The 25,604-nt window shown below is 34.6% G+C and overlaps 1 protein-coding gene and 1 pseudogene across 1 annotated transcript in view; one reads left to right on the top strand and one right to left on the bottom strand.

Moving 5' to 3' along the window:
* Positions 1-25,604, top strand: part of MYCBP2 (MYC binding protein 2, E3 ubiquitin protein ligase) — a 282,706-nt gene that overhangs the window by 61,404 nt on the left and 195,698 nt on the right. Inside the window, exons 9-17 of the mRNA XM_025364179.1 lie at positions 420-493; positions 633-771; positions 2,287-2,363; positions 3,041-3,245; positions 5,414-5,578; positions 8,194-8,352; positions 14,677-14,881; positions 21,448-21,593; positions 22,224-22,325. Of these exons, the coding sequence (XP_025219964.1) occupies positions 420-493; positions 633-771; positions 2,287-2,363; positions 3,041-3,245; positions 5,414-5,578; positions 8,194-8,352; positions 14,677-14,881; positions 21,448-21,593; positions 22,224-22,325 (1,272 nt within the window). The remainder of the gene's footprint in view (positions 1-419; positions 494-632; positions 772-2,286; positions 2,364-3,040; positions 3,246-5,413; positions 5,579-8,193; positions 8,353-14,676; positions 14,882-21,447; positions 21,594-22,223; positions 22,326-25,604) is intronic.
* LOC112611215 lies at positions 14,897-15,028 on the bottom strand (annotated as a pseudogene).

The following is a 25,604-nucleotide window of genomic DNA, read 5'->3' as shown; positions in this document are numbered from 1 at the left end:
TTTAAGTCTGTATTTTTCGGTGACACTAATGACTGTGATGTATGTCTGAGAGTAGAGTGTTGCCTCCATTGCATGTGATTGTATTGAAATGATTGTAACCAACATTATAGTTTGTTCATTGTGGTGCATGTTTACTATCAGACTATATCTAATACTAACTCATTTTGAAATGAGGTGGGATCTCAGGTCCTTGGTTATGGAAGATTTATAAATATAAGCAAAAATGTAATAAGTATGATTAGTTGAATTAATCTCTGCTAATTTGTAATTCTTTATTAAAAAGCACAGTCTCCTTTTGAGTTTAAGTTTATCCTTATTGCGTGGAGAACTCTCATTTTGACTTCAACAGAGGAGTAAATTCATTTTGCAAGGTATTTGCTTGTATTGTAATATAAATACTTTTTCTTCCTTTTGCACAGATTGCCACACTGAAGGTCAAAATATTTTATTCACTGATGGAGAATATATTAATCAGATAGCTGCTTCAAGAGATGTAAGTATCCTGAATCTTAAGTAACTAGTGTAAATTGAATTTCTCTGCCTTAAATTATTTAGCTTTTATTAGATAGACTGTAGAGCCTTGAACGACCTCTTTCTGTAATGTAATGCTGTGGATGTTTTATTTTTCTTAGGATGGCTTTGTTGTCAGAATATTTGCCACAAGCACTGAACCTGTTCTGCAGCAAGAATTGCAACTTAAACTGGCTAGAAAATGCTTACATGCCTGTGGTATCTCACTATTCGATCTGGAAAAGGACTTGCATATTATAAGTAAGATAGCAAATCAAGTGTTTTCCCCGTATTTTAATTTTCAATTTTTAATTCTCTTAAAAATGAATTGTGTTTTCACCAGTTCAGCTTATATTGTAGCAGCTATTTTGTGTCTGTTACTATTAATATAAAGGATAATTTTGAATTAATATGAATAAATAGGAAATGCGGCCTTTAAACAAAGTACAATATTTGAAGACCATTCTAAGGAAATGACTAATAATTTCTCATTTTTGTTTTGAATAGAGCAAAAGAAAATAAAATTTAATGAGAATTATGGATGGATATTGGTGAATGCCATTAGTTTATATGCTGCATCATTATTCCACTATTTAAAAATTTGAAAACTTACGTTGTAAATGTCATTACAACAATATGCATAGTTCTCTCATTGAAATTTTTTAAGTTTTTACTTGAACAGATTTTCAAGGTAACGATAGAATGGTGTTATAGATTGTGACAGTGGTAATTGGCCTTACACACAGGTCAGTAATCTTTCATTTGGATAGAGAAATGCAGATAACCACAGAGTATTTCTTTGGCTTAGATTATTTGCTGTTGTAATGTTGTAAAAGTAATTAGGATCATGAGTTCTCCTGAGAGTTTTAGTTTTGGCTTGCCACGCCACTCCAGGTTTAATAGTGACCTTCCATAACTTGTAGGATTCTTTGCAAGATCCTCCTCCTTTTTTGACTGTTATCTCATTATATTTAATAAACTTGGCATTAGTGCTTTACTTTATATATTCTAATTTTGTAGTATTTTTATAATTCTTCCCTAGAAAAATATCGAATTGAAATTACATATTTAAAATTTTAAAAGCCCATAAACTAATTAGTAGTTTGTATAGTTGGACAAAATCATAAAATGTAGTATATATAAAGTTACAATTATTCATAGTTTTACAATTTGAAAATATGCATAAGAATCTGTGTGTATATGCATTTTACATATATATATAAAAAATATATATTTGAATTCATGGAGTAGCTATATAAGATGTTCTTCTGTAGAAAAAGACATAGGCAGAGAATCTGAAATACTTTAATTCAGATATCTGCATGGCATTGTTCCAAACTCAAATGACTGTGTCTGGACTAACCTCTCCAACCTTTATATTTGCTTATTTGTAAACCAAATGGTATAGTTGAGGAATCAAATGAGATAAATTTTGTGAATGCATGGTACCTAATAAATGCTCAATAAAAATTTGGCCATTTTTACATTAATTCAAGGAATATTACTGACATTGAATTTTTAAAATTTTTTGTTGTATATTTAAAAAATTAATTTGTTACTGGTTTGGAACAAGAGAAACAGATTATGATAGCTTTATCATTCCTTGGAGTACTATACCTATGGTTAATATGTTTAAAAATTTGAGTGTATAACATTTTGTCATCCTTGTTTTTTAGTGATTTTGAATTGACATTGCAATCACTCAAAATAGTACATGTTGTGTTTAGAATTCTTCATATTAGAAATGCAATAGTATTTATTAGTCTCGTATTTCAGGTACAGGATTTGATGAGGAGTCAGCAATTCTTGGTGCAGGACGAGAGTTTGCGCTAATGAAAACAGCAAATGGAAAGGTAAGTTATTCTCTTTGGATTAAAAATTAGCATTCTCTGATTTAAGAGATTAAAGTACAATCTGTTGATTAGTTTATATAGTTTGCATCTTTAATGAGAATAATCTTTTAAATTTTGATTTAAAATTATTTTTTATGAGATAAAATTTTATTCATGTTGGAAACAGTACAGGCATGCCTCATTTTATTGTGCTTAGTTTTGTTGCACTTCACAAATAATTGCTCTTTTTACAAATTGAAGGTTTGTGACAACCCTGAGTTGAGTGAGTCTGTTGGCACCATTTTTCTAACAGCATATGCTCACTTTGTGTCTCTGTGTCACATTTTGGTACTTCTCTAAATATTTCAAACGTCTTTATTATTACATCTGTTATGGTGATCTGTTATCTTTGATGTTACTATTGTAGTTATTTTAGGGTACTATGAAGTGTGCCTATAGAAGACAGAAAACTTAATGGATAAAAGATAAAAAAGCTATTATGAACTGTGTCTTCTTGGTAAAATACGTGTATTTCTTGCTCAACTCCCATAAGTTGAATAGTGTGAAAAAGAGTTTGTTTTTATGTGAATTTTGTTTTTCAGTAAAATATTGATGTCCTTTTTTTTTCTGTGTGAAATCTGATGCACTATTACAAAAAGCACCATAATTCCTTTTTTTTTTTTTTTTAAATGTATAAGATATATTACACTGGCAAATACCAGAGTCTTGGAATCAAACAAGGTGGTCCTTCAGCAGGAAAATGGGTTGAGCTGCCAATTACAAAATCTCCAAAGATAGTACACTTCTCAGTTGGACACGATGGCTCTCACGCCCTTTTAGTCGCGGAGGATGGGAGCATATTCTTTACAGGATCTGCTAGTAAAGGAGAAGATGGAGAATCAAGTAAGTTGAGTGATCAACTATGCATTTAGTAAAAATAAATGCTTTATTTTAGTAAAAATAAATAAAACTTTATTAACATAAAGTTACCAATTTCAACAACACTAACCTCACCAAGTTAATAGAGGATTTTACACTGGGGACATATTTAATTAATGGCAGTGGGTTACTGTTCATTGAAAAAAAAAATGTGCTTGCTAATTTCATTCTAAAGTTCATATTTATGAATTTTTATGCTTTATGGGAACGTGGCTATTCATCTGAGAGTATCTGCTTATTTTATAGCAGTTAATGTTATTTTAAAAACTTACTTGTTGCAATAGATTATTTTAGGAAACCCAAAACTTTGGAAGGAATGTATACTTCAGAATGAAGGTAAACTTTACGTAATCTTTTGTAATAGTATTGACTGTGGATTACAGTTTTTGTTTTTGTGTTTTTTGAGACAGGGTCTTACTCTGTGACCCAGGCCAGAGTGCAGTAGTGTGATTAGCTCACTGCAGCTTTGACCCCTGGGCTCAAGTGACCCTCTCACCTCAGCCTCATGAGTATGTGGGACTATAGGCACATGCAACCATGCTCAGCTAATTTTTGTATTTTTTGTAGAGATGGAGTTTTGCCATGTTGCCCAGGCTGGTCTCAAACTCCTGCACTCAAGCAATCTGCCAGCCTCCCAAAGTGCTGAGATAACAGTCACGAGCCAGCATGCCTGGACTGGATTACCATTTTTGGTGTTATTTCTCTGTGATGGAATCATTGCTAAGCAATGACAAAGAAAATTATTTTGTTTATGTCTCATATTTCTTATGTTTCTGTGCAGTCTTCCTCAAAGTGTCATTTTTCTCTTGTTATAAATTCTCACGTACTTTATATATTTTAGCACATTGGAGAAGCATCTTATAGGGATTAGGTTGTAAAGCCAATACATAATGTAAAAATAATGTGAAAATAAAAATTATTTGGAAAAACCCTTTAAAGTAGCCATAAAGTGTATTATTATCTCTCAGAATAGTTTTTCCTTCTGGCATTTGGAGGACATTGTCCTTTCTTTGAGGACCAGGTAAAGTAGTTGTAGTGTATGTGTCTGTATATATACGTATGTGTGTTTGTGTATACGTGTGTGTGTGTGTGTGTGTGTGTCATGTCGTATGAAAAGTAGAGTATTTTAAGCCCCAGCGCAGCAGCAATATATTTTTGTTCTGAAAGACATGCAGGGACTGGGGTTGACTGAAGGAACAATTGGTTTCTTGTTTCCCATATTTTGCCTAGTTCAAGGATTTAGTTTTTGAGAGCAGTGGCTGCTTGAATCACCACATTTAAAATTATTCACTCTCCTTCCATATATATATATATCTCCTTTCCTTATAATATCTCATTGACAGCTGGGCACGGTGTCTCACACCTGTAATCCCAGCACTTTGGAAGGCCAAGGCGGGTGGATCACGAGGTCAGGAATTCGAGACCAGCCTGACCAACATGGCAAAACCCCATCTCTTCTAAAAATACAAAAATTAGCCAGGTGCGGTTGTGGGTGCCTGTAATCTCAGCTACTCAGGAGGCTGAGGCAGGAGAATCACTTCAACCCAGGAGGTGGAGGTTGCAGTGAGCTGAGATCGTGCCATTGTACTCCAGCCTGGGCAACAGGAGTAAGACTCCATCTCAAAAAAAAAAAAAAAAAATATATATATATATATATATATATAAAATTGACTTGATGTAACTGCTTATTCAATATATATGTTGAATGAGTGAGGAACTTCTTTTACTTTACAGGATCTAACAAGAATACATGTGAATAACAACTTGGAAAAAAAGGAGATTTTAGATATGTGTTAGTAGAATGGTATTAATAATGCAATAGCTAATTTAGAGATTGGGCCCTCCAGGAGTTTGGTAGAAAACTAATATTACTCACTGAGAATTTGAATGTACTTCAAGGAATGAGGATCTAGCAATTATAGCATAAATATTAATTGACCAGATGAGGCTAGCAGGTTCACTAATTTTAAGTGACATGTTGGGAAGCCCAGGCGTTTGTGAAAATGGACAAATAGAATAGTGTCATAAATGCAAATAATACATGTTTTTTTTTCTTTGAGCTTTATATACAAACCATTATTATTATTATTGGTACATAGAGGTCTTGATTTAATCTAATTTCTTTTTTAAAGCTAAGAGCAGACGGCAATCCAAACCTTATAAACCTAAAAAGATAATTAAGATGGAAGGAAAGATTGTGGTGTATACAGCCTGCAATAATGGAAGTAGTTCTGTTATTTCTAAAGATGGAGAACTCTACATGTTTGGAAAAGATGCCATTTACTCTGATAGTTCAAGTAAGTTAAAAAAAAGTTTTATGCAAAGAAGTTTCAGTATTAGTTTTGTATGACAAAGACATATCTAGAAAATTTATGTTTGTAGCATGCTTTCTCTACATTTTTTACATTTCCTTCCAAATGTGAAATATTTCGAAAGAGAAATTCTCTGTCATATCTTGTCATTAGGAGCACTGTCCCTAGTTTCATGCAGAGCTAATCATAGAGCTTGGCAAGGGAAGCTTCACTGTAGCTGTGACTTCTGTGGAATGCTTTCCCTAGATTCAGGTGCTTATGGGACATGTCCCTGGGACAGTGGCAGTATCCTGGGGAAGTGATTTTCATGACAAAGCTAGTTTATAATTGTTGAAGTATTTTTTCTCCCCCATTAGGGTGTTTGGCTGGGATGATCTGTCTTATTTACTGTTCTATCCCCAGTGCCTAGCACAGTGTCTGCCACGTTGTAGGGTCTCAAGAATTATTTTCTAGTGTCTGGGTGACTGATAAACCAAGTTTAAGAAGTGGATATGAGGGGTGGAACTAGCTAAATCGTTTTATATTTATAAATGCTAATCTCCAAAACTTGTCACATTTGGTTACTAGATTTTCTTTCTAGCAGCTAGAAATGAATATAATGAATGAGGCATCCCACTTGGAAGGATTTTGTGTGTGATAAGTATGTAAAACCTTTGAGTTTCTTTGGAAAAAAGGAAATTAGAATTAATGAAGTTTATGATTAGAAATTTATGTGATTGTCTCATGCTGGGAAAATTACACCTGTAGAACATTTATAGCCATTAATTATTAAGTCAAGAGGTACCCAGATGATAAGTGAACTGGCTTAATGCTATAATATTTAGATTCTCATTTGGAAGCAGCTATCAGAGTAAATCAGAATTTGGGAGTGGGCTCTTGTACACTTTAAAAATAATATTCAGAGTAATTGTTGCTTACTAACATTCACTGGGTAGAGCTGATGGAAACTTGTATATCTCTTCAACATATATTTATTGAGCATGGATGATACATCAGTGATTGACGGACCTGTCAGACCTGGTTACTGCCTTTTTAAGGATCTGAAGGACAGTTGGGTATTAGAGGACTTAAATGTTGGGGAAGTGGCATTGAATGGTTATGGACATAGACTCAGATCCTAGCATCAACATTTTTTTTTTGGTGGGGGTGGGGATGGAGTCTCACTCTGTCCCCCAGGCTGGAGTGCAGTGACGCAATCTCAGCTCACTGCAACCTCTGCCTCCTGGGTTCCAGCGATTGTCCCACCTCAGCCTCCCAAGTAGCTGAGATTATAGGCACACACCACGACGCCCAGCTAATTTTTTGTATTTTTAGTAGAGATGAGATTTCACTGTGTTGGCCAGGCTGGTCTCGAACTCCTGACCTCAAGTGATCCACCTGCCTCAGCCTCCCAAAGTGCTGGGATTACAGGTGTGAGCCACCGCACCCAGCCCCTGGCACCAACACTTTTAATTGGGTAACAGTTTTCTTAACCTTTAACTGGGTATCGGTTTACTTAACGTTTAAGAGTTTTCTTTTTGTTTTTTTTCTACCTGCAAAAAATAATGATAGCACCTGCTTCATATGGTTGTTATGAAGATTATAGGAGGTAGAGCTTAAGAAATGCTTAGCACATCATGTAAGGTCTCAAAACATGTCAGCTAGTACTGTTAATAATAAATAACTACTGTTTTATATATACATACACATACACTTAACCTTTTTCAAATGTGCTAGATATTAAAAGTGGAAATTTTTGAGGTATAATTAACAAAAAGACCTAAGCTAGTGTAAGGTGAAAGTGAAGGCCACCTCAAGGTAGTGATATCTGAGCTAATAATGTAGAACAGTTTTCCCAAAGCATACTGTGAGATTGATATTATTTGTAATTTAAAACAAATACTTGAAAACGTGTTTTTATTTTAATGTATATTGGAAAAATAGTCAATAATCTTTATTAATGTTATTACTACTTGATAAGGTTGAAGATGCTACGATCAATTTAGAGTTGATACAAAACATATTAAATAGATAATATGAGTGGCACTTGGATATGACAAGGATAATGAAAATAATATATGGATAAGTGAAATTTAGAAAATAGTTGTGTATTGGATTATGGAAGAAAGTATTGTAGGTTGAAAAGGATTGAAAAATACTGTTTGGAAAGTCTCACTAGTTTCTACAAAAACAATTTCATGTCAATACACTATGGCAAGTATTTTACTTTGTTTTGCTGAGGCAGGTCAAAGCAGGTAAAACAAATTATTTATGGACTCCTTTGTGCTTAGACCAGAAAAGTTTGAGATTTTCTGACCCTTCTGAGTACTGTGGAGAGGGGTTACCATTTGGAGGAAGCATTCAGGAGAAGTAAGCTTGAGAGAAAGCTACAGTAAAGTTATGCCCCAAGTCTGGATGATAACGTTTTAGGATTCATTGAAGCTACATTACAATGTTACAAAGTTAATTCAGTGATACTCTGCCAGACTTTTGGCTACTTATTTCTCATGTTGTTAAGTTATTTTGCCCCAGAAATAAACAGTTCTGTATTGAGGTAGTTCTTTTACTTGGCTCAGAAGGGCCTTTTTATTGTGTTTAGTAAATTTGTTTCTTTCCTTTAGGTTTGGTAACTGATTTGAAGGGCCATTTTGTAACTCAGGTAGCTATGGGCAAAGCTCACACTTGTGTTTTAATGAAGAACGGAGAAGTGTGGACATTTGGTGTAAATAATAAAGGACAGTGTGGACGAGACACTGGTGCCATGAACCAAGGTGGGAAAGGTAGGTCTTTAATTCTTAGATATTACAATTTGTGTTGTCTATTCATTAGTTTTTCAGAACAACATAGTGAAAAGTCTTGTTCTTTTCAAAATGAGTGGCTCTTCTTTTTCTTTTTGTTCCTATTTAAATTTTTAAAAAATTTTTGATGGATAGATAGTAGGTATGTGTATGGGGTACATGAGTTATTTTGATACAATGTGTAATAATCACATTAGGGTAAATGGTGTCTCCATCATCTCCAGCATTTGTCCTTTCTTTGTGTTATGAACATTCCAATTGTACTCCCTCAGTTGTTCTAAAGTGTACAACAAATTGTCACCGACTGTAATCACCCTGCTGTGCTATCAAATAGTAGATCTCTTGAATCTAATTATGTTTTTATGCCAACTAACCATCCCATTTCTCACCCACTCTCCCCGACTACCTTTCCCGGCCTCTAGTAACCAGCATTGTACTATCTTCATGAGTTCAATTATTTTAATTTTTAGCTCCCACAAATGAGTGAGAACATGTGAAGTTTGTCTTTTGATGCCTGCCTTCTTTCACTTATCATAGTATCCTCCAGTTACATCTTGTTGCAAATGATAGGATCTCAGTCTTTTTTATGGTTGAATAGTACTCCATTGTGTTTATGTACCACATTTTCTGTATCCATTCATCTGTTGATGGACACTTAGGTTGCTTCCAAATCTTGGCTATTGTGAATAGTGCTGCAATAAACATAAGAGTGCAGATATCTCCTTGATGTAGTAGTTTCCTTTCTTTTGGGTATATTCGTAGCAGTGGGATTGTTGGATCATATGGTAGTTCTAGTTTTAGTTTTTTGGGGAAGCTCCATACTGTTCTCCAGAGTGGCTGTACTAAATTTACATTCTCACCAACAGTGTACCAGTGTTCCCTTTTCTCCACATCCTCTCCAGCATTTGTTATTGCCTGTCTTTTGGATAAAAGCCATTTTAACTGGGGTGAGATGATAGCTCAGTGTAGTTTTGATTTGCATTTCTCTGATGATCCGTGATGTTGAACACCTTTTCATATACCTGTTTTCCATTCATATGTCTGCTTTTGAAAAATGTCTATTCAGATCTTTTTCACATTTTTTTAATTGGATTTGAATGGCTCTTTGACTTTATACTTGTGAATTAGGAAAACCACTGAATTTCTTATTTATTTCATAATATTTATGATAAAATATCACCGGAAAAGCAAATACACTTTAGATTTTTGATTTTTGAGCAAATGAGCTGGCTTACTCAAATCATCTTCTAAATTCTACATAAAATAGTGCTTCTTTGACTTAGCATCTTTGATGACTACATTACCCCAGAAAAGTCTTTTCCAAACTTTTTGCTTTTATATCACATGTTTGAAATTTTAACCATTTTTGACAGTAGTCTATCTGGCAAATATTATCATCCCATTTAACAGCACATGCTACCTGTAATTTAACCTGTTCTTGACAACTAAGAGTGATCCTTATGAATATCTGACACTTTACCAAGAAAAGACTAAATTGTAGACACATCTTCTTCACAGTATCCTTTGCCCCAACCCTCAGGCCATTGAAGAGAACGAAGGTCGTTACCCTTTGATTGCCCTGTATTTTGTGGTCTTGTTTTGTTGTTGTGGTTTTAAATAGCATGTCTACTTCTTGCCTTCAATTTTTACATCTAGCTGCTATCATTATGTTTATACCTTTCACTGCAATTTCTGATTTTCTGTTTTAAATTTTGTATGGACAAGAGAATAAAACAATACATATATATTATTAGAACTAAGCATTGAACTTTAGTTAAAGTACCAATAATTTCGAGGATTAATGCTGTATAAAATAACAGAACCTGGTTTTTCTGTTTTGAGGCTTTGATGTCAGACTCATGTGGATCTCAGGAACCCAACCTTCTTTGTCTTTGCCTTATTTGTGTGTCTGTGTGTGTATTTAAAATGCATCACTTTAAAAATGAGCAAGTTATTAGAATATATTGGCAAATGAAGAAGGAACAAAAGAAAGAAATGGATTACTTCACAATGGAAATACTTTGATTTGCTAAATTAGTGAACTTGTTTTGGACAATAACTGCTAGGACAAAGGGGAGAATCAGTTTTTTTTTTTTAATGTATGTTCAGATTATGTTTTATAAGAAGTCTGAACTGAAAAACATTGTTTCCTCATTATTCTGAAACTCTTTTGTGAAAATTGAGCATAAATGTACACTTGTGTTCTAGATTCTTCAGTGAAATTTTGTAATAATCAAAGTAAAATTGTTAAAAGATTTTTTTAATAGGAATGATACGTACCCTCTTGGTAAGTAATGAATTAGAAAGCAGATGAGTAAAGTAAGACACATACAATGCATACTGATTGCAGAGTCATAACAGATGCTGGGGAGGATGTGGAGAAAGGGGAATGCTCATACATGGCTAGTGGAAATGTAAATTAGTACAGCAACTAGGGAAAACATAGATTTTTCATTCGTATGAAGGTGACTCAAAAAACTGAAAATAGAACTGCCACATGATCCAGCAACCCCACTTCTGGGTATATGTATCCAAAAGAAAGGAAATCTGTATGTCAGAGAGATGCCAGCATTCTCATGTTTATCACAGCAGTATCTGCAACAGCCAAGATATGGAATCAACTTAAGTGTCCATCAGCAGATGAATGGGTAAAGAAAAATGTGATACATACGCAATAGAATATTATTCAGCCCTAAGAAAAGAATGAAATCTTGTTATTTGCAGTGACATGGATGGAACTGAAGGACATGAAGTTAACTGAATAAACCAGGGACAGAGAGACAAATATATGTGGGAACTAAAAAATTGATTTCATGGAGGTAGTAAATAGAATAGTGATTACCAGAGGCTTATAAGGATAGTGAGAGGAGGCGAAGAAGAGGGGTTGGTTAATAGGTACAAAAATACAATTAGAGAGAAGGAATAAGTTCTAATGTTCAGGAGCAGAGTAGGGTGAATGTCGTTAACAACAACATATTGTATATTTCAAAATAGCTAGAAGAGAGCACTTAGACTATCCCAGTTACCCCGACTTGATCCCACTTACCCTGATTTGATCATTAGGTCATTAGGCATTGGATGCATGTATGAAAACTCACATGTATGCCATAAATAGGTACAACAGTTATGTATCAATTTTAAAAGAACATAAAGGAATATTTTATTAAAAAAGTTTATTTAAACCAGGAAAGTACAGAAAATATTGAAGTATTAAAAAATTGTGTATGTACCATGTCTTGTCATTTTTTTTCAGTTAAAAAAAAATCACAGATAAGATTCAAGTGCCCCATATTCCCCTTCTAAGGCTTATTATCATATTCCATTTCTCTCCAGAGCTAACCGTGATCACGACTTTGATAAGTATATGTTCAGTCATGTTCTTATATATTTTTACGTGTTCTTTTATATTTTATGTGTAAAATAATATTGCATAATCATGTCTCTTTTACACATAAAAATATACTACTGTTTTATGTGTTTTTGTAAGTGTTAATCTGTTATTTATATTTTTCTACAAATTGTTTTTTTCCTCATCATTCTGTTAGAAATTTGTCCATGTTGGTTCATATAAACTTAAATGATTTATGTTAACTAATGTGTAATATACCACACAATGAACATGCCACAGTGTATCCATTCTCCTGTTGATGGATGGGCTTACTTCCAATTTTTCATTGTTATAAATTAGTTTAAAACCTGCTTTATACATGTTTCCTGGCAAACGTTTGAGACTTTCTCTGGTGTGATTGCTCTGTTGTGGATTTCAGTTTTATTGCATTTTTCTTGAAAGAGATTGTAGCAGTTTATACTCTGACCGGTAGAGTTGGATTTTCCACATCACGTCAAGTACTTGATATTGACAGACTGATTTTTGTCAATTTGGTGGCTATGAAATGGTATCTTCTTGTAATTTTTTGTTATATTGAAGTATAATATGCATGCAGGAAAGTATACATAGTATCTTGATGAATTTTCTCAAATTGATTGTATTCATGTAATCAGCACCCAGATTAAGAAACCACATATTACCAGCACCCTAGAAAGCCCCACTTTATGTTCCTGTCTGCTCCCCAGTTAATTACCATAAATTAGTTTTCTTTTTATACTTCATATAAATGAAATCATGCAGTATGAACTCTTTTGTGTCCAGTTTCTTTTCATTGTTTTATGTTTATGAAGTTCATACATATTGTTACAAGTAGTTATAGATTGTTCATTTTTGTTCTATTAAATTATACATAGATACTACAGTTTTAAAATTCTTTCTAGTATTTGGGTATTTGGATGGTTTCTAGTTTTGGTTATTATGAATAATATTGCTGTGAACATTCTAGTAAATGTCTTTTGGTGAAAGTCTTTAGTCATGTCTTTTGGGTATATACCTAGGAGTAGAATTGCCAGGTCTCTCATTTTTCTTTTATTTTTCATCCCCTTGGTTATTAATACTGAGTTTGAACATCTCTTCAAACTTTATTTTACTTACTTTTAAAAATTGATTTGTAGGAGCTTTTTTTGCGTATTATTTTTATATATCTTTGACTAACCTCTGGTTTAAAGTTTCATTTGTTATACATAATTTCGAAACTTTGATGTCAAAATTTCCAACCTTTTTCTTTTTAAATTTTGATGAATGTAGCCAGGTGGGAGATTTTATTTTCCATATAAATCAGAACCAACTCTATCTGCTTGACATTGTGATTGAGATTCCATTGACTGTAAAGATTAATTTGAGGATAATAGTTCCAGTACTGTTGGAATGATTAAATGAGTAATGCTTATAGAGCTAGTTACAATATTGCTCAGTACATTTTAGCTATGATTATTAAAAATAGTCACTGAGGCTTCCTTCAAGATCACCTTATTTTAATCCTAGATATAGGTATCTGATGCTTGGTTGTCTAATTTTTCTGCTTGCCCATAGATTAGAAGTGGCAAAACCCCAAAAGGCTACATATGCTATGAGTTTATTTCTTAATTAGATAGACCTGTATTGAGTGATAGCTATATGTTAAGTGGATGTTATAGGTGTAGGAGAATAAGGTTGACTAAGAATAAGAGATAGTATGAGCAAGACATAACCTCATAACTTAGATCCTTTAGGAAAGTCAAATATAAAAAATAATTGCTAGACTCCCACAGATTTGTTCTCCCATCATACGATCCTATAGTACCGTGTTCCTTAAAAACCCTATCAGTTGTAGTTTACATTTTTATTTGGTTATTTGATTAATGTCTGTCTTTCTCATTATATTATAAGCTTTATAACAGCTCATTATTAACAGTCTTCAGTTTCTAGAGCAGAGGTCTGTAGAGTATATAACCTGATGTCATTTTTTACATAGCCCTCCAAGCTAAAAATTGATTTTACATTGTAAGGATTGTAAAAAATGTGACAAGGATTTGTATGGGCCACAGAGCCTGAATTATTTACTGGCCCTTTACAGAAGGTTTGTTGATTTCTTGCCATGAAGGAATCCCTGGAATATAGTAGGTGTTCAATTTAGAAAAAAAAAGATGAATGAATTGTAACACCATTTAAAAAAGTTGTAAGCGAGGTATAAACAGGCACTAAGGAGGTAGTGACTGACTGCCTGGAAAAGGTAGCAAGTGCTTTCATAGGGAATGACTTCTGAGCTGAATTTTTGAAGGCTGAAGTTTCTCTGCTAGATAAGATAGGCAGAGGCATCTTGTAAATGAGGAAGGAAGAGGCAGAGGGAGCAAGAATGAACAAAGGCCCTGAGCATATGGAAGGACACAGAGTATTTGGGGAGCAGAGGGAAAAGAAATGAGATTGGAGAAAATTAGGAGCCATCTTGTGCCTACTGCATCTTGCTGAGTTTTGCTCTTCTGAAGACCTTGGAAAGTCATTGGGGGTTTGTAAATTATGAAGTTGTGGGATCAAATACGTGCTTTGGGAGGATGATTGGTGGCAGTAGGAGGATGATCTAGAGTGGGGGACTCTTGGCGTGGAGCATGGTGGGGAGGCTTTCTTTGGTCTGTTGAATGAAAGTGTTGGTAGTGAGGATGGAAAACAGGAAAAGATTTAAAAGTATGATTGGCAGATGGTAACAGTCAAGAGACATTTGATAATAGCCTTCCTTGCCGCCTTTTGCAGAAATGAAATGGGGAGAGTGTTTATTAGTGGTCTGTAAATTAAAATTTATTTTTGTTACTCAAATTTAAGCATTTCTTTGTATAATTGCTTGGATTAGCATGCTGTTGTTTTTTAAACTGGGAAATATAGTCATCCATCTTTTATACATGAAAGTAATCTGTATAACAATTATAAATTGATCTGTCAAATAGGGTTTGGAGTTGAAAATATGGCAACAGCAATGGATGAAGACCTGGAAGAAGAACTAGATGAAAAAGATGAGAAGTCTATGATGTGCCCTCCAGGCATGCACAAATGGAAGCTGGAGCAGTGCATGGTTTGCACTGTCTGTGGAGACTGTACAGGTTATGGAGCCAGCTGTGTCAGTAGTGGACGGCCAGACAGAGTCCCCGGAGGGTAAGAGAGAGTGATTCCTACTAAAGAACATGTGCAGAACACATTTCTTTGCAAAATCGTTCCAGAGTATACTCTACTATTAATATTTTTTTCTTAAAGACACCATGGCATCTTCACTTGATCTTAGCCAAAAGGCCAAGAAAGTATAATTCTTAATTGTTTTCTGTTATAATAATTTATATTTTAGTGTCATTTTTAAGGTTGGCTTTCTTTCATTTGATTCATTTAAACCATTATTTAAAAACAGGTCATAAGTTTTTCAAGATTTGGGGCTGTGCCTCTATTTGTATCGTTTTTCTAAGCCTATTTACTGCCAGATATCTATTATTATTTCTTTTTGTTGAACATGAATCTTTTCTAAATAAAATTATCAATATCATATAGAGTACTTGATTAGATATATAATTTTGTTTTAAATTAAATTTACCATTTATAATTTTAGAAATTTTGTGTGCTTCTAAAGTTACATCATACCTGTTATATTTATCCTTGTTCTCAAAGGACCACATTTTTCAGGGTTCTATATTATTGTAAATTTAAATTTAAAGTTAATATGTAAGTTTGGCAGAAGAATAATGCAGGTTTTCTGCTAGGATGTTAGGAAGAATTTTGAATTTGTTTTATACATTGCTAGTTATAGTCACTGTAACATAATGGGATATTCTTTGTAAGACCAGCTTTCTGATAATTGGCTGATTTGGGGGAGTAGAAAAAATTTTGTGAAGAGAAGCCCAGAAGGAAGACAGCCATCCCTGCATCTTGACCTTCCTCTTTGGCAACTCGGTAATAGTTGCTTCTTCCCAAATACTGTCTGGATCTAATAGGTGTTTATTTCTAAGTTTATGTTTGGCCTATCAGAGTTAGATAGGTCATATATAACAGGACTTTTCTTTAAGGCTGCTGAGATGTGATTTTTTAAAAACAAATTTTCTTTATATTATTAGTGTAAGCAATAAACAGTCATCTTTATCAAAGGATAATATTTATTCTGTCGTGCTTTATGTTTGGCTCTGTTTTCTGTTTTTAAGCACCTAACTTCTTTATTTTTAAATTTAATTTGGATGCAGATAGATTCTATGATTATTTTTTAACAGTGTTGGAATTGAAATGTATTCTCCTGGATGTCTCCAACACTATTTCCATTAAAATTCAATGTTAGCTGGGTGTAGTGGCCCATGTCTGTAATCCCAGCACTTTGGGAGGCTGAGGCCAGAAGATCACTTGAGGCCAGGACTTTGAAACCAGCCTCGGCAGCATAGCAATACCCCTATCTCAAAAAATATATAATAAAAATAAAATTTAATATCCCTACTCTCTGAACTTAAGCAGCCAGTATATATCATGAACAAAATCTATAAATTCTCTGGTCCCTTTTGAAATTAATTATTCTTCATATTTTTCCCCCAGAGACTTATATAGTTTATAACAATTATTCATAGACTTACATGGACAATACTAACCAAGTATAATAATTGCTTTATTAATGAAGCAAACTGAATATATCAGAATACTAAGGACTATTAAGCTGACTTCAATTATTATAAAATTGTGACTACATATCTTATGATAAAATAAATATGAAATTGACCAGCTTAACCATTTTTAAGTAGACAGTTCTGTGGTATTAAATCCATTCATAATGTGCCACTCTTACCGCCATCCATCTCTATAACTCTTCATCTTGTAAAACTGAGACTCTGTACCCATTAAACAATTACTACTCATTCTTCCCTCTCCCCTGCCTCTGGCATCCACTATTCTGTTTGCTTTCTTTCCTCTATGATTGACTACTCTAGGTACCTCTCGTATAAAGCGAATCATAGAGTATTTGTCTTTTGGAACTGGCTTATTTCACTTAGCATAATATCCTCAGGGTTCATCCAGGTTGTCACATATATCAGAACATCCTTGCTTTTTGAGGCTGAATGATGTTCTATGGTACATATATACCACATTTTGCTTATCCATTCACGCACTGCTGAACACTTGGGTTGCTTCCACATTGTAGCTATTGTGAATAATGCTGCTGTGAAGATGAGTGTACAAGGAGCTCTTTGAGACCCTGTTTTCAGTTCCTTTGGGTATATACCCAGAAGGGGAATTGTTGGACCATATGGTAATTTTATTTTTAATCTTTTGAGGAACTGCCACACTATTTTCCACAGCAGCCAACCAGTTTACATTCCCTCCAATAGTGTACAGATGTTCTAGTTTCTCCACATCCTTCTTAACACTTATGATCTGTTATTTTGGTAGTGGCATCCTAATGGGTGTGAGGTAGTATCTCATTATAGTTTTGATTTGAATTTCTCCAGTGATTAGTGATGTTCAGCATCTTTGCATATGCCTGTTGGCTATTTGGAGATCTTTAGAGAAATTCTATTCAAGTCCTTTCTCATTTTTGAATTGGGTTGTCGATTTCTTTTTGTTCAAACTATATAGTTTGAATATTAATTCCTTATCAGATATATGATATGAAAGTGAAAAGCCATGTCTGTGGGTTATGTTTTTACTCTGTTGACTTTGTCTTTTCAAGCACAAAATTTTTTAAATTTTCATGAAGTCTAGTTGTCTATTGTTTTTTTTGTTGTTGTTGCCTGTTCCTTTGGTATAATATCCAGGAAATTATTTCCCAATCTAGTGTTGTGAAGGGTTTACTGTATCTTTTCTTCTAAGGGTTTTTTTTTTTTTTTTTTAATAGTTTTAGGTCTTACATTTAGGTCTTTGATTCATTTTGAGTTAATTTTTGTATATGCTGTTAAAGAAGTATCCAGATTCATTCTTTTACATGTGGATATCCAGTCTTCCCAGCAATGTTTATTGAAAAGATTATCCTTTCTCTATTGAATCATCTTGGCCCCTTTGTCAAAAATCATGTGACCGTATATGTGAAGGAAGGTTTCTCGGCTGTCTATTCTATCCCATTGGACTGTATGACGGTCTTTGTGCCACACCATATTGTTTTGATTACTGTAGATTTGTAGTAAGTTTTGAAGTCAGGAACTATGAGTACTTTGTTCTTCTTTATCAAGCTTGTTTGGCTCTTTGAGGTCCCTACAGATTTTCTATGAATTTTAGGATAGGTTTTTCTGTTCTGTAAAAAACATCATTGGGATTTTGATAGGGATTACAACGAATCTGTAGATTGCTTTGGGTAGTATGAACATCTTAAAAACATTAGTCTTCTAATCCATGAACATAAGATGTGTTTCTATTTATGTCATCTTTAATTTCTTTCAGCAGTGTTTTATAGTTCTCATTTCACCTCCTTGGTTAATTGCTAAGCGTATTCTTTTTGATGCTGTGGAATTGTTTCTGTAATTTCCTTTTCATATTGTTCATTGTTAGTGCCTAGAAATACAACTGATTTTTGTGTGTTGACTTTGTATCTTCCTACTTTGCTGAATTCATTTTCTCTATTGGTTTTTTTGAGTGGAATCTTTAGAGTTTTCTATGTATGAGATTGTATTATCTGTGAACATAGATAATTTTATTTCTTCCTTTCTACTCTGGATGACCTTTATTTCTTTTCCTGTCCAGTTGCTCTGGCTAGAACTTCTAGTGCTGTTTAGGAGTGGTCAAAGTGGGCATCCTTGTCTTCTTCCTGATATTAGAAAGGAAAAACTTTCAGTCTCTCACCATTATGATGTTCACTGTGTGTTTTTCATGTGTGGTTTTTATGTTGAGATCATTTCCTTCTATTCCTAGTTTGTCGAGTGTTTTTATTATGAAAGGGCATTGAATTTTGTCAAATGCTTTTTCTACATCAATTGAGATGAGCGTGTATTTCTTTTCTTTCATTCTGTTAATGTGTTATATTACATGGATTGATTTTCGTTTGTTGCATTCTGGGAGTAAATCCCACTTGGTTATGGTGTATAATTATTTTAATATCCTGCTGAATTTATTTTGTTAGTATTTTGTTGAGGATTTTTACATCATTATTCATACGGGATATTGGTCTGTAGGGTTTTTTTTCTGCCGCCTCCTCCGCCCCCTTCTCTCCCGCTCTCCCTCCTCCCTTTCTTCTCTTTCTCCTTCTCCTTCTTTCTTCTCCTTCTCCTCCTTCTTTTCCTCCTTCTCCTCCTCTTCCTGCTCCTTCTTCTTCTACTCCTTCTCCTTCTTTTCCTTCTTTCTTCTTCTTTTTCTTCATCTTTTGCCTGACATTGGTAATCCTGGCCTCAAAGAATGAATTAGTGTTCTCTCCTCTTCAATTTTTTGGAAAATTTTGAGAAGAACTGGTGTCATAAATACTATCTTAAAATTAGTGTCAATCTGGCATATTATGTATCATAGTTTTTACTGTGTAGTAAGTGATCTTCCAAATAGTTTGTAATGCTTGCTTTTAAAAGTGAGACATTTCACAGATGTCTAGCTACGTCTTTTAAACTGCTGCCAGGTATGTTCTTCCTTTTGTACCTTCCGAAATCTGTATAACCTGGGGTTCAACAAGGCTATCAAAAGTTTTAAGGACTGATTCGATGAACTACATTAAAGCTATGCCTTCTACAAAATATGTGGCTAAGAAGTTAGTTTCCCTGACCCCAAGTCAGTTTCTGGGAGTGTCTTTGTCAACGAATACCCCATATAGTTCACAATGGATATGAAAGGGACGAAGGAGAAAAAGAACAGGTAATTGGACTCTGTGAAAGGAGAGAATGGGAGGTGATGGCATGTAAAGAAGAGAGGGGGAAGGAGACGTGTGTGTGTGTGTGTATATATATGTGTGTGTATATATATGTATTTTATTTTTCCTTTCCAATGTGTGGATATTTTTATTTCCTTTTTGTTGTTGTTATTTTATGTTCTGGAATACATGTGCAGAACATGCAGGTTGGTTACATAGGTATGCAAATGCCATGGTGGTTTGCTGCACCCATCAACCTGTCATCTACATTGGGTATTTCTCCTAATGCTCTCCCTCCCCTAGCCCCCACCCCCCGACAGGTCCCAGTGTGTGATGTTCCCCTCCCTGAGTCCATGTGTTCTCATTGTTCAACTCCCACTTATGAGTGAGAACGTGCAGTGTTTGGTTTCCTGTTCCTGGGTTAGTTTGCTGAGAATGATGGTTTCCAGCTTCATTCATGTCCCTGCAAAGGACATGAACTCCTCCTTTTTTTTATGGCTGCATAGTATTCCATGGTGCATATGTGCCATATTTTCTTTATCCAGCCTATCATTGATGAGCATTTGGGTTGGTTTCAAGTCTTTGCTATTGCGAATAGTGCTGCAATAAACATACATGTGCATGTGTCTTTATAGTGGAATGATTAATAATCCTCTGGGTATATACCTAGTAATGGGACTGCTGGGTGAAGTGGTATTTCTAGTTCTAGATCCTTGAGAAATTGCCACACTGTCCTCCATAATGGTTGAACTAATTTACATTCCCACTAACAGTGTAAAAGCTTTCCTATTTCTCTACATTCTCTCTAGCACCTGTTGTTTCCTGACTTTTTAATGATTGCCATTCCAACTGATGTGAGATGGTATCATTGTGGTTTTGATTTGCATTTCTCTAATGACCAGTGATAATGAGCTTTTTTTTCATGTTTGTTGGCTGCATAAATGTCATCTTTTGAGAAATATCTGTTCATATCCTTTGCCCACTTTTTGATGGGGTGGTTTGTTTTCTTGTAAATTTGTTTAAGTTCTGCCGCATAAATAAACATCTTCTTTTGAGAAGTGTCTGTTTATATCCTTTGCCCACTTTATGATGGGGTTGTTTGCTTTTCTGTAAATTTGTTTAAGTTCTTTGTAGATTCTGGATATTAGCCATTTGTCAGATGGATAGATTGCAAAAATTTTCTCTCATTCTGTAGGTTGCCCGTTCACTCTTATGATAGTTTCTTTTGCTGTGCAGAAGCTCTTTAGTTTACTTAGATCTCATTTGCCATTGCTTTTGGTGTTTTAGTCATGAAGTCTTTGCCCATGCCTGTGTCCTGAATGATATTACCTAGGTTTTCTTCCAGGGTTTTTCTAGTTTTAGGTCTTATGTTTAAATCTTTAATCCATCTTGAGTTAATTTTTATATAAGGTGTAAGGAAGGGGTCCAGTTTCAGTTTTCTGCATATGGCTAGCCAGTTTTCCCAACACCATATTAAATAGGGAATGGGAAAATATTACATGAAGCTGGCAAGCTTAGGCTTTCTTGCTGAAGGCTACCAACACCTGCCTTTACTTATCTGCTGGACAGCAACATTGTTTGATTGTTTTTAGCTAACCAACCCATCTTGGTCGCTTAATCCTAAAGCTTTTGGTACTTCACTAACTGCAAAAAAAAACTTTTAAAAAATTGTTTTTAAAATAGTGACTTTGATGATAGTTGAATCTGTGTGTATTTTCTGTAGAAATATACCAATTATGCCTATTGGGAGCTTAATCAGAGTCTTGTTTTTAATTATTCTGCTCTTTATACCCTTTCTTTAAAATGAGCAATCGTGAACTAAAGAGGTGATTTCATTGCTTACTCATTTAACAATTTCAAAAATGTGGAAAATGAGTTATAGAAAAGAGTTTTAAGGAAAAATTAGGAAGATCTCCGTTGTCTTTTTCTCCTCCCCTAGGATCTGTGGTTGTGGTTCCGGAGAATCTGGTTGTGCTGTGTGTGGATGTTGCAAGGCCTGTGCAAGAGAGTTAGATGGTCAAGAGGCAAGACAAAGAGGAATTCTTGATGCAGTGAAAGAAATGATACCTTTAGATCTTCTTTTAGGTAATTTTGATTGATTATACTATGCTACACTGAGTTGTCTTCAACTCATTAAGTCTGAGAGTTTAAACAATTTCTTTTAGGTATATGTTAAAAAATTAAGATAATAATTAATGTATGCAATACTGCTCTTATGGTAACTGACAATATGACATTGTTTAAGGGATGAGATTCTTTTTTATTTTTATTTTTTTTGAGATGGAGTCTTGCTCTGTTGCCAAGTCTGGAGTACAGTGGCTCAATCTCAGCTCACTGCAACCTCTGCCTTCTAGGTTCAAGTGATTGTCCTGCCTCAGCCTCCCAAGTAGCTGGGAATACAGGTGCCCACTACCATGCCTAATTTTTGTATTTTTAGTAGAGACAGGGTTTCACCATATTGGCCAGGCTGGTCTTGAACTCCTGACCTCAGGTGATCTGCCCGCCTCTGCCTCCCAAAGTGCTGGGATTAGAGGTGTGGGCCACCATGCCTATCCAGAATGAGATTCTTTTTCCCTTTTTGGCTAAGAATTCTTAAAGTAAAAATATTTTTAGACAATGTTTTTGCTATCTTTTCTTTCTTGAATTTTAAGTAGTTCTGTTATAGTTATTATATAACATGTATGTTGTTATTATTTTTTTTGGCCAATCCTCTAGCTGTCCCAGTGCCCGGAGTTAACATTGAAGAACACCTTCAGTTACGACAAGAAGAAAAACGGCAACGTGTAATCAGAAGGCACAGATTAGAGGAAGGAAGAGGTAAGATGTAGCTACAGAGAAAAAGTACATGAAAATCCACTTTCCTACCCTATCCTGAAACCACTGAAAAGTTCACACAATAAACTAATTTTGGGTAAGAAATCATCAAAATTAAAATTAGTAATATTCTGATAACTCATGAATATAATGTGAAAATATTCAAGGTATTCATAATTGTTCTAATAACATATGTTGAAGGTATTTATAATTGTGCTAGTAGCATACGTTTAATTCAGCAGAGTATTTATGGTGTAAGTCACCATATTAAGATTTGTGCCATCTGCCAAGTATCAGTAACTATTAGAAATGGCTACTTTTTAAAAATAGATATTCTCACAACTTGTCCTTCACCCAGACTTTGGACTCATCTATTTGACCGTGGAACAAAATTCAGTTTAGTCTTTTCACTTCTGTTTTCTTTTTTTTTTTTTTTGAGACGGAGTCTCGCTCTGTCGCCCAGGCTGGAGTGCAGTGGCCGGATCTCAGCTCACTGCAAGCTTTGCCTCCTGGGTTTATACCATTCTCCTGCCTCAGCCTCCCGAGTAGCTGGGACTACAGGCGCCCGCCACCTCGCCTGGCTAATTTTTTTGTATTTTTTAGTAGAGATGGGGTTTCACCGTGTTAGCCAGGATGGTCTCGATCTCCTGACCTCATGATTCACCCGTCTCGGCCTCCCCTGTTTTCTTATTCTTTTATGCTCCTTATCATTTGGGCATAGTCCTACTATGCTTCCCTCCAGATCAGTGCAATGCTTTCGTGTGTCTTTTTTTGGAAAAAGCTCGTTCTAGTTATGTACAGGAAGGGTAAGATGGCAGGTCTGCAGGTTTTATTTACAAAGATAGGTCTATTGTTTATCTTTTCCTCATTGTTTATGATAATTTCTTAGCTTAAAAATACATTTAACTGGCCAAGCATGGTGGTTCACGCCTGTGATCCCAGTGCTTTGGGAGGCTGAGTTGGGCAGATCACAAGATCAAGAGATGGAGACCATCCTGGCCAACATGGTGAAACCCCATCTCTACTAAAAGTACAAAAAAATTAGCTGGGCATGGTGGTGTGCACCTGTAGTCCCAGCTACTCAGGAGGCTGAGGCAGGAGAATCACTTGAACCCGGGAGGTGGAGGTTGCAGTGAGCTGTGATCACACCACTGCACTCCAGCCTGGTGACAGAGTGAGACTCCATCTCAAAAGAAGACAAACAAAAAAATTTTTAACTGTGGTTATAATTGGTATTTGAATACGCAGAGATAAATATATGTATTACTAAAGATTTCCTTGCTCAGTAAATTTTTTTTTTGTACGATTAAGACAAATTGTTATGGAGGTCTATGATTTTATTCTTCCACTAGGCAAAATTTTGATTAGAAATGTTTACTGATACTGCATATTTTAAATGCTTATTAGATACGGCATGATATTTGATGTGTGAAATAAACCTTTTACCCATTTAACCATCATTATACATTTTTTTCTAGCTATTGTTTTTGTTAATATATGGAATAAGTAGTAAAATGTATGACACACATGGTGAATTCTAGTTTTATTAAACTTAGATTGTAAAACATACTTGGCATATGAATAGTGTTCTTCATAGCATCTGATAAGTGAAGTTGATTGAAAAGGTGAAAATTTACTATTGTTTGGCTTTGCTTGCATAATGTTCTTTAAAGGATATTTTAATGAGATTAATATAGATACTGTCAGTATTTACATTATATAAGTATGTGGGAAAATTGCATGTTAAATGTTTCCTACAAAACAGGATAGAATTAAGTTTCTGACATGTGGTAATTAATACTTTTTTATGTTGATATAATTTTTTAAGATTAGTTATCATTATATCTATTCACTACCTGTTTTTTCTTTCTTTAGAAATATTAGGTTGAGCGACATGAATGGACCTACAAAATGCAGCTATCTCTTACGTTTAAACTACAGTGTAGCACATCCTTACACTTAATTATTCACAGTTAATTACTTGCCAAATGCTGTTTATCTTGTTACTCTTTTTCTCTTACCTCCTAAAAAAGCTATTCTTCTCTAGGTATAGTGTATTTGTGCATATAGGAAATAAAGGAACATTGAATTGTGCATTGGTAACTTGACATAACTTGGTGATTGTGGAATATTCTTTTGCCATTTATTTTTAAATTTGACATAAACCTGTGAAACATAATTGTAAACACTAACCCTTTAAAGTTAAAAAAAACTTCAACTAGTTAAATATTTAAAGAAATTATGTTGTTGTATCAGAATTTCCAAAGATAGATTGAGGTGCTAGGCACTTAGTGTATATTTTGTGACAAATAGGTTTAATCTGCAGTCCTAAATATGTAGAACATCTGTAGAAACACTTTATTCAGATTATTGGTGCACATAAATTTTGTCTTGTCCTTATTTTTTGGTAGAACTCTTTCTTACACAGATCACCCTCCTTCATGTTTGTTAAAACAATATGTAGTGAATGTCTTTTCTTGATGAGTGGAATCTTCAGTGTGAACCTCAATTATGGCAGTCCTTGCTTTCCATGGTACTGAGATTAACAGAAATTTGTGCACATTGGAACCATGTCCTCCCCTTTCACAGTCAACACAGTTACCTAGAATCATGCAAAAGGAGGACAGAGTTCCCATATGCCTGCGTTTCAGTTAACACAGCACTATGCAAAGTGATGCCTGCTTGTATGTTTTGTTTGTTTGTTTATTTATTTTGACATGGAGTCTTGCTCTGTTGCCCAGCCTGGAGTACAGCAGCACAGTCTTGGCTCACTGCAACCTCCCCTTCCCAGGTTCAAGCGATTCTCCTACCTCAGCCTTCTGAGTAGCTGGGACTACAGGTGCCCGCCACCATGCTCAGCTAATTTTTGTATTTTTAGTAGAGGCGAGGTTTCACCATGTTGGCCAGGCTGGTTTCGAACTCCTGACCTCAAATGAACCACCTACCTCAGCTTCCCAAAGTGTTGGGATTATAGGTGTGAATCACTGCGCCCAGCCTATTTTATTTTAAACAAATATTTTTGCATTTGGACAAGAATTCTAACTGTGTATTCATTTTTAAAAAAATCAAACTTCAGAGTCATTCAGTGACTTTGAAAATCCTTATACTGTATTAAGTAATTAAAAAACTATTGTGATATGACACTTTTATGATTTTATATTATTCTTAGGACTCCATTAAGCAATTTTATTTAAAAACACATTTTTATAAGAAAACAAAATTAGATGAATATGATATACCCACACTCCCATAGGGATAAAACAAGAAAGATAAATACCAAAA

The sequence above is a fragment of the Theropithecus gelada genome, chromosome 17 (assembly GCF_003255815.1).
Source record: "Theropithecus gelada isolate Dixy chromosome 17, Tgel_1.0, whole genome shotgun sequence".
Classification (NCBI taxonomy): domain Eukaryota; kingdom Metazoa; phylum Chordata; class Mammalia; order Primates; family Cercopithecidae; genus Theropithecus; species Theropithecus gelada.
This window is presented reverse-complemented; position numbering and strand designations above follow the sequence as displayed.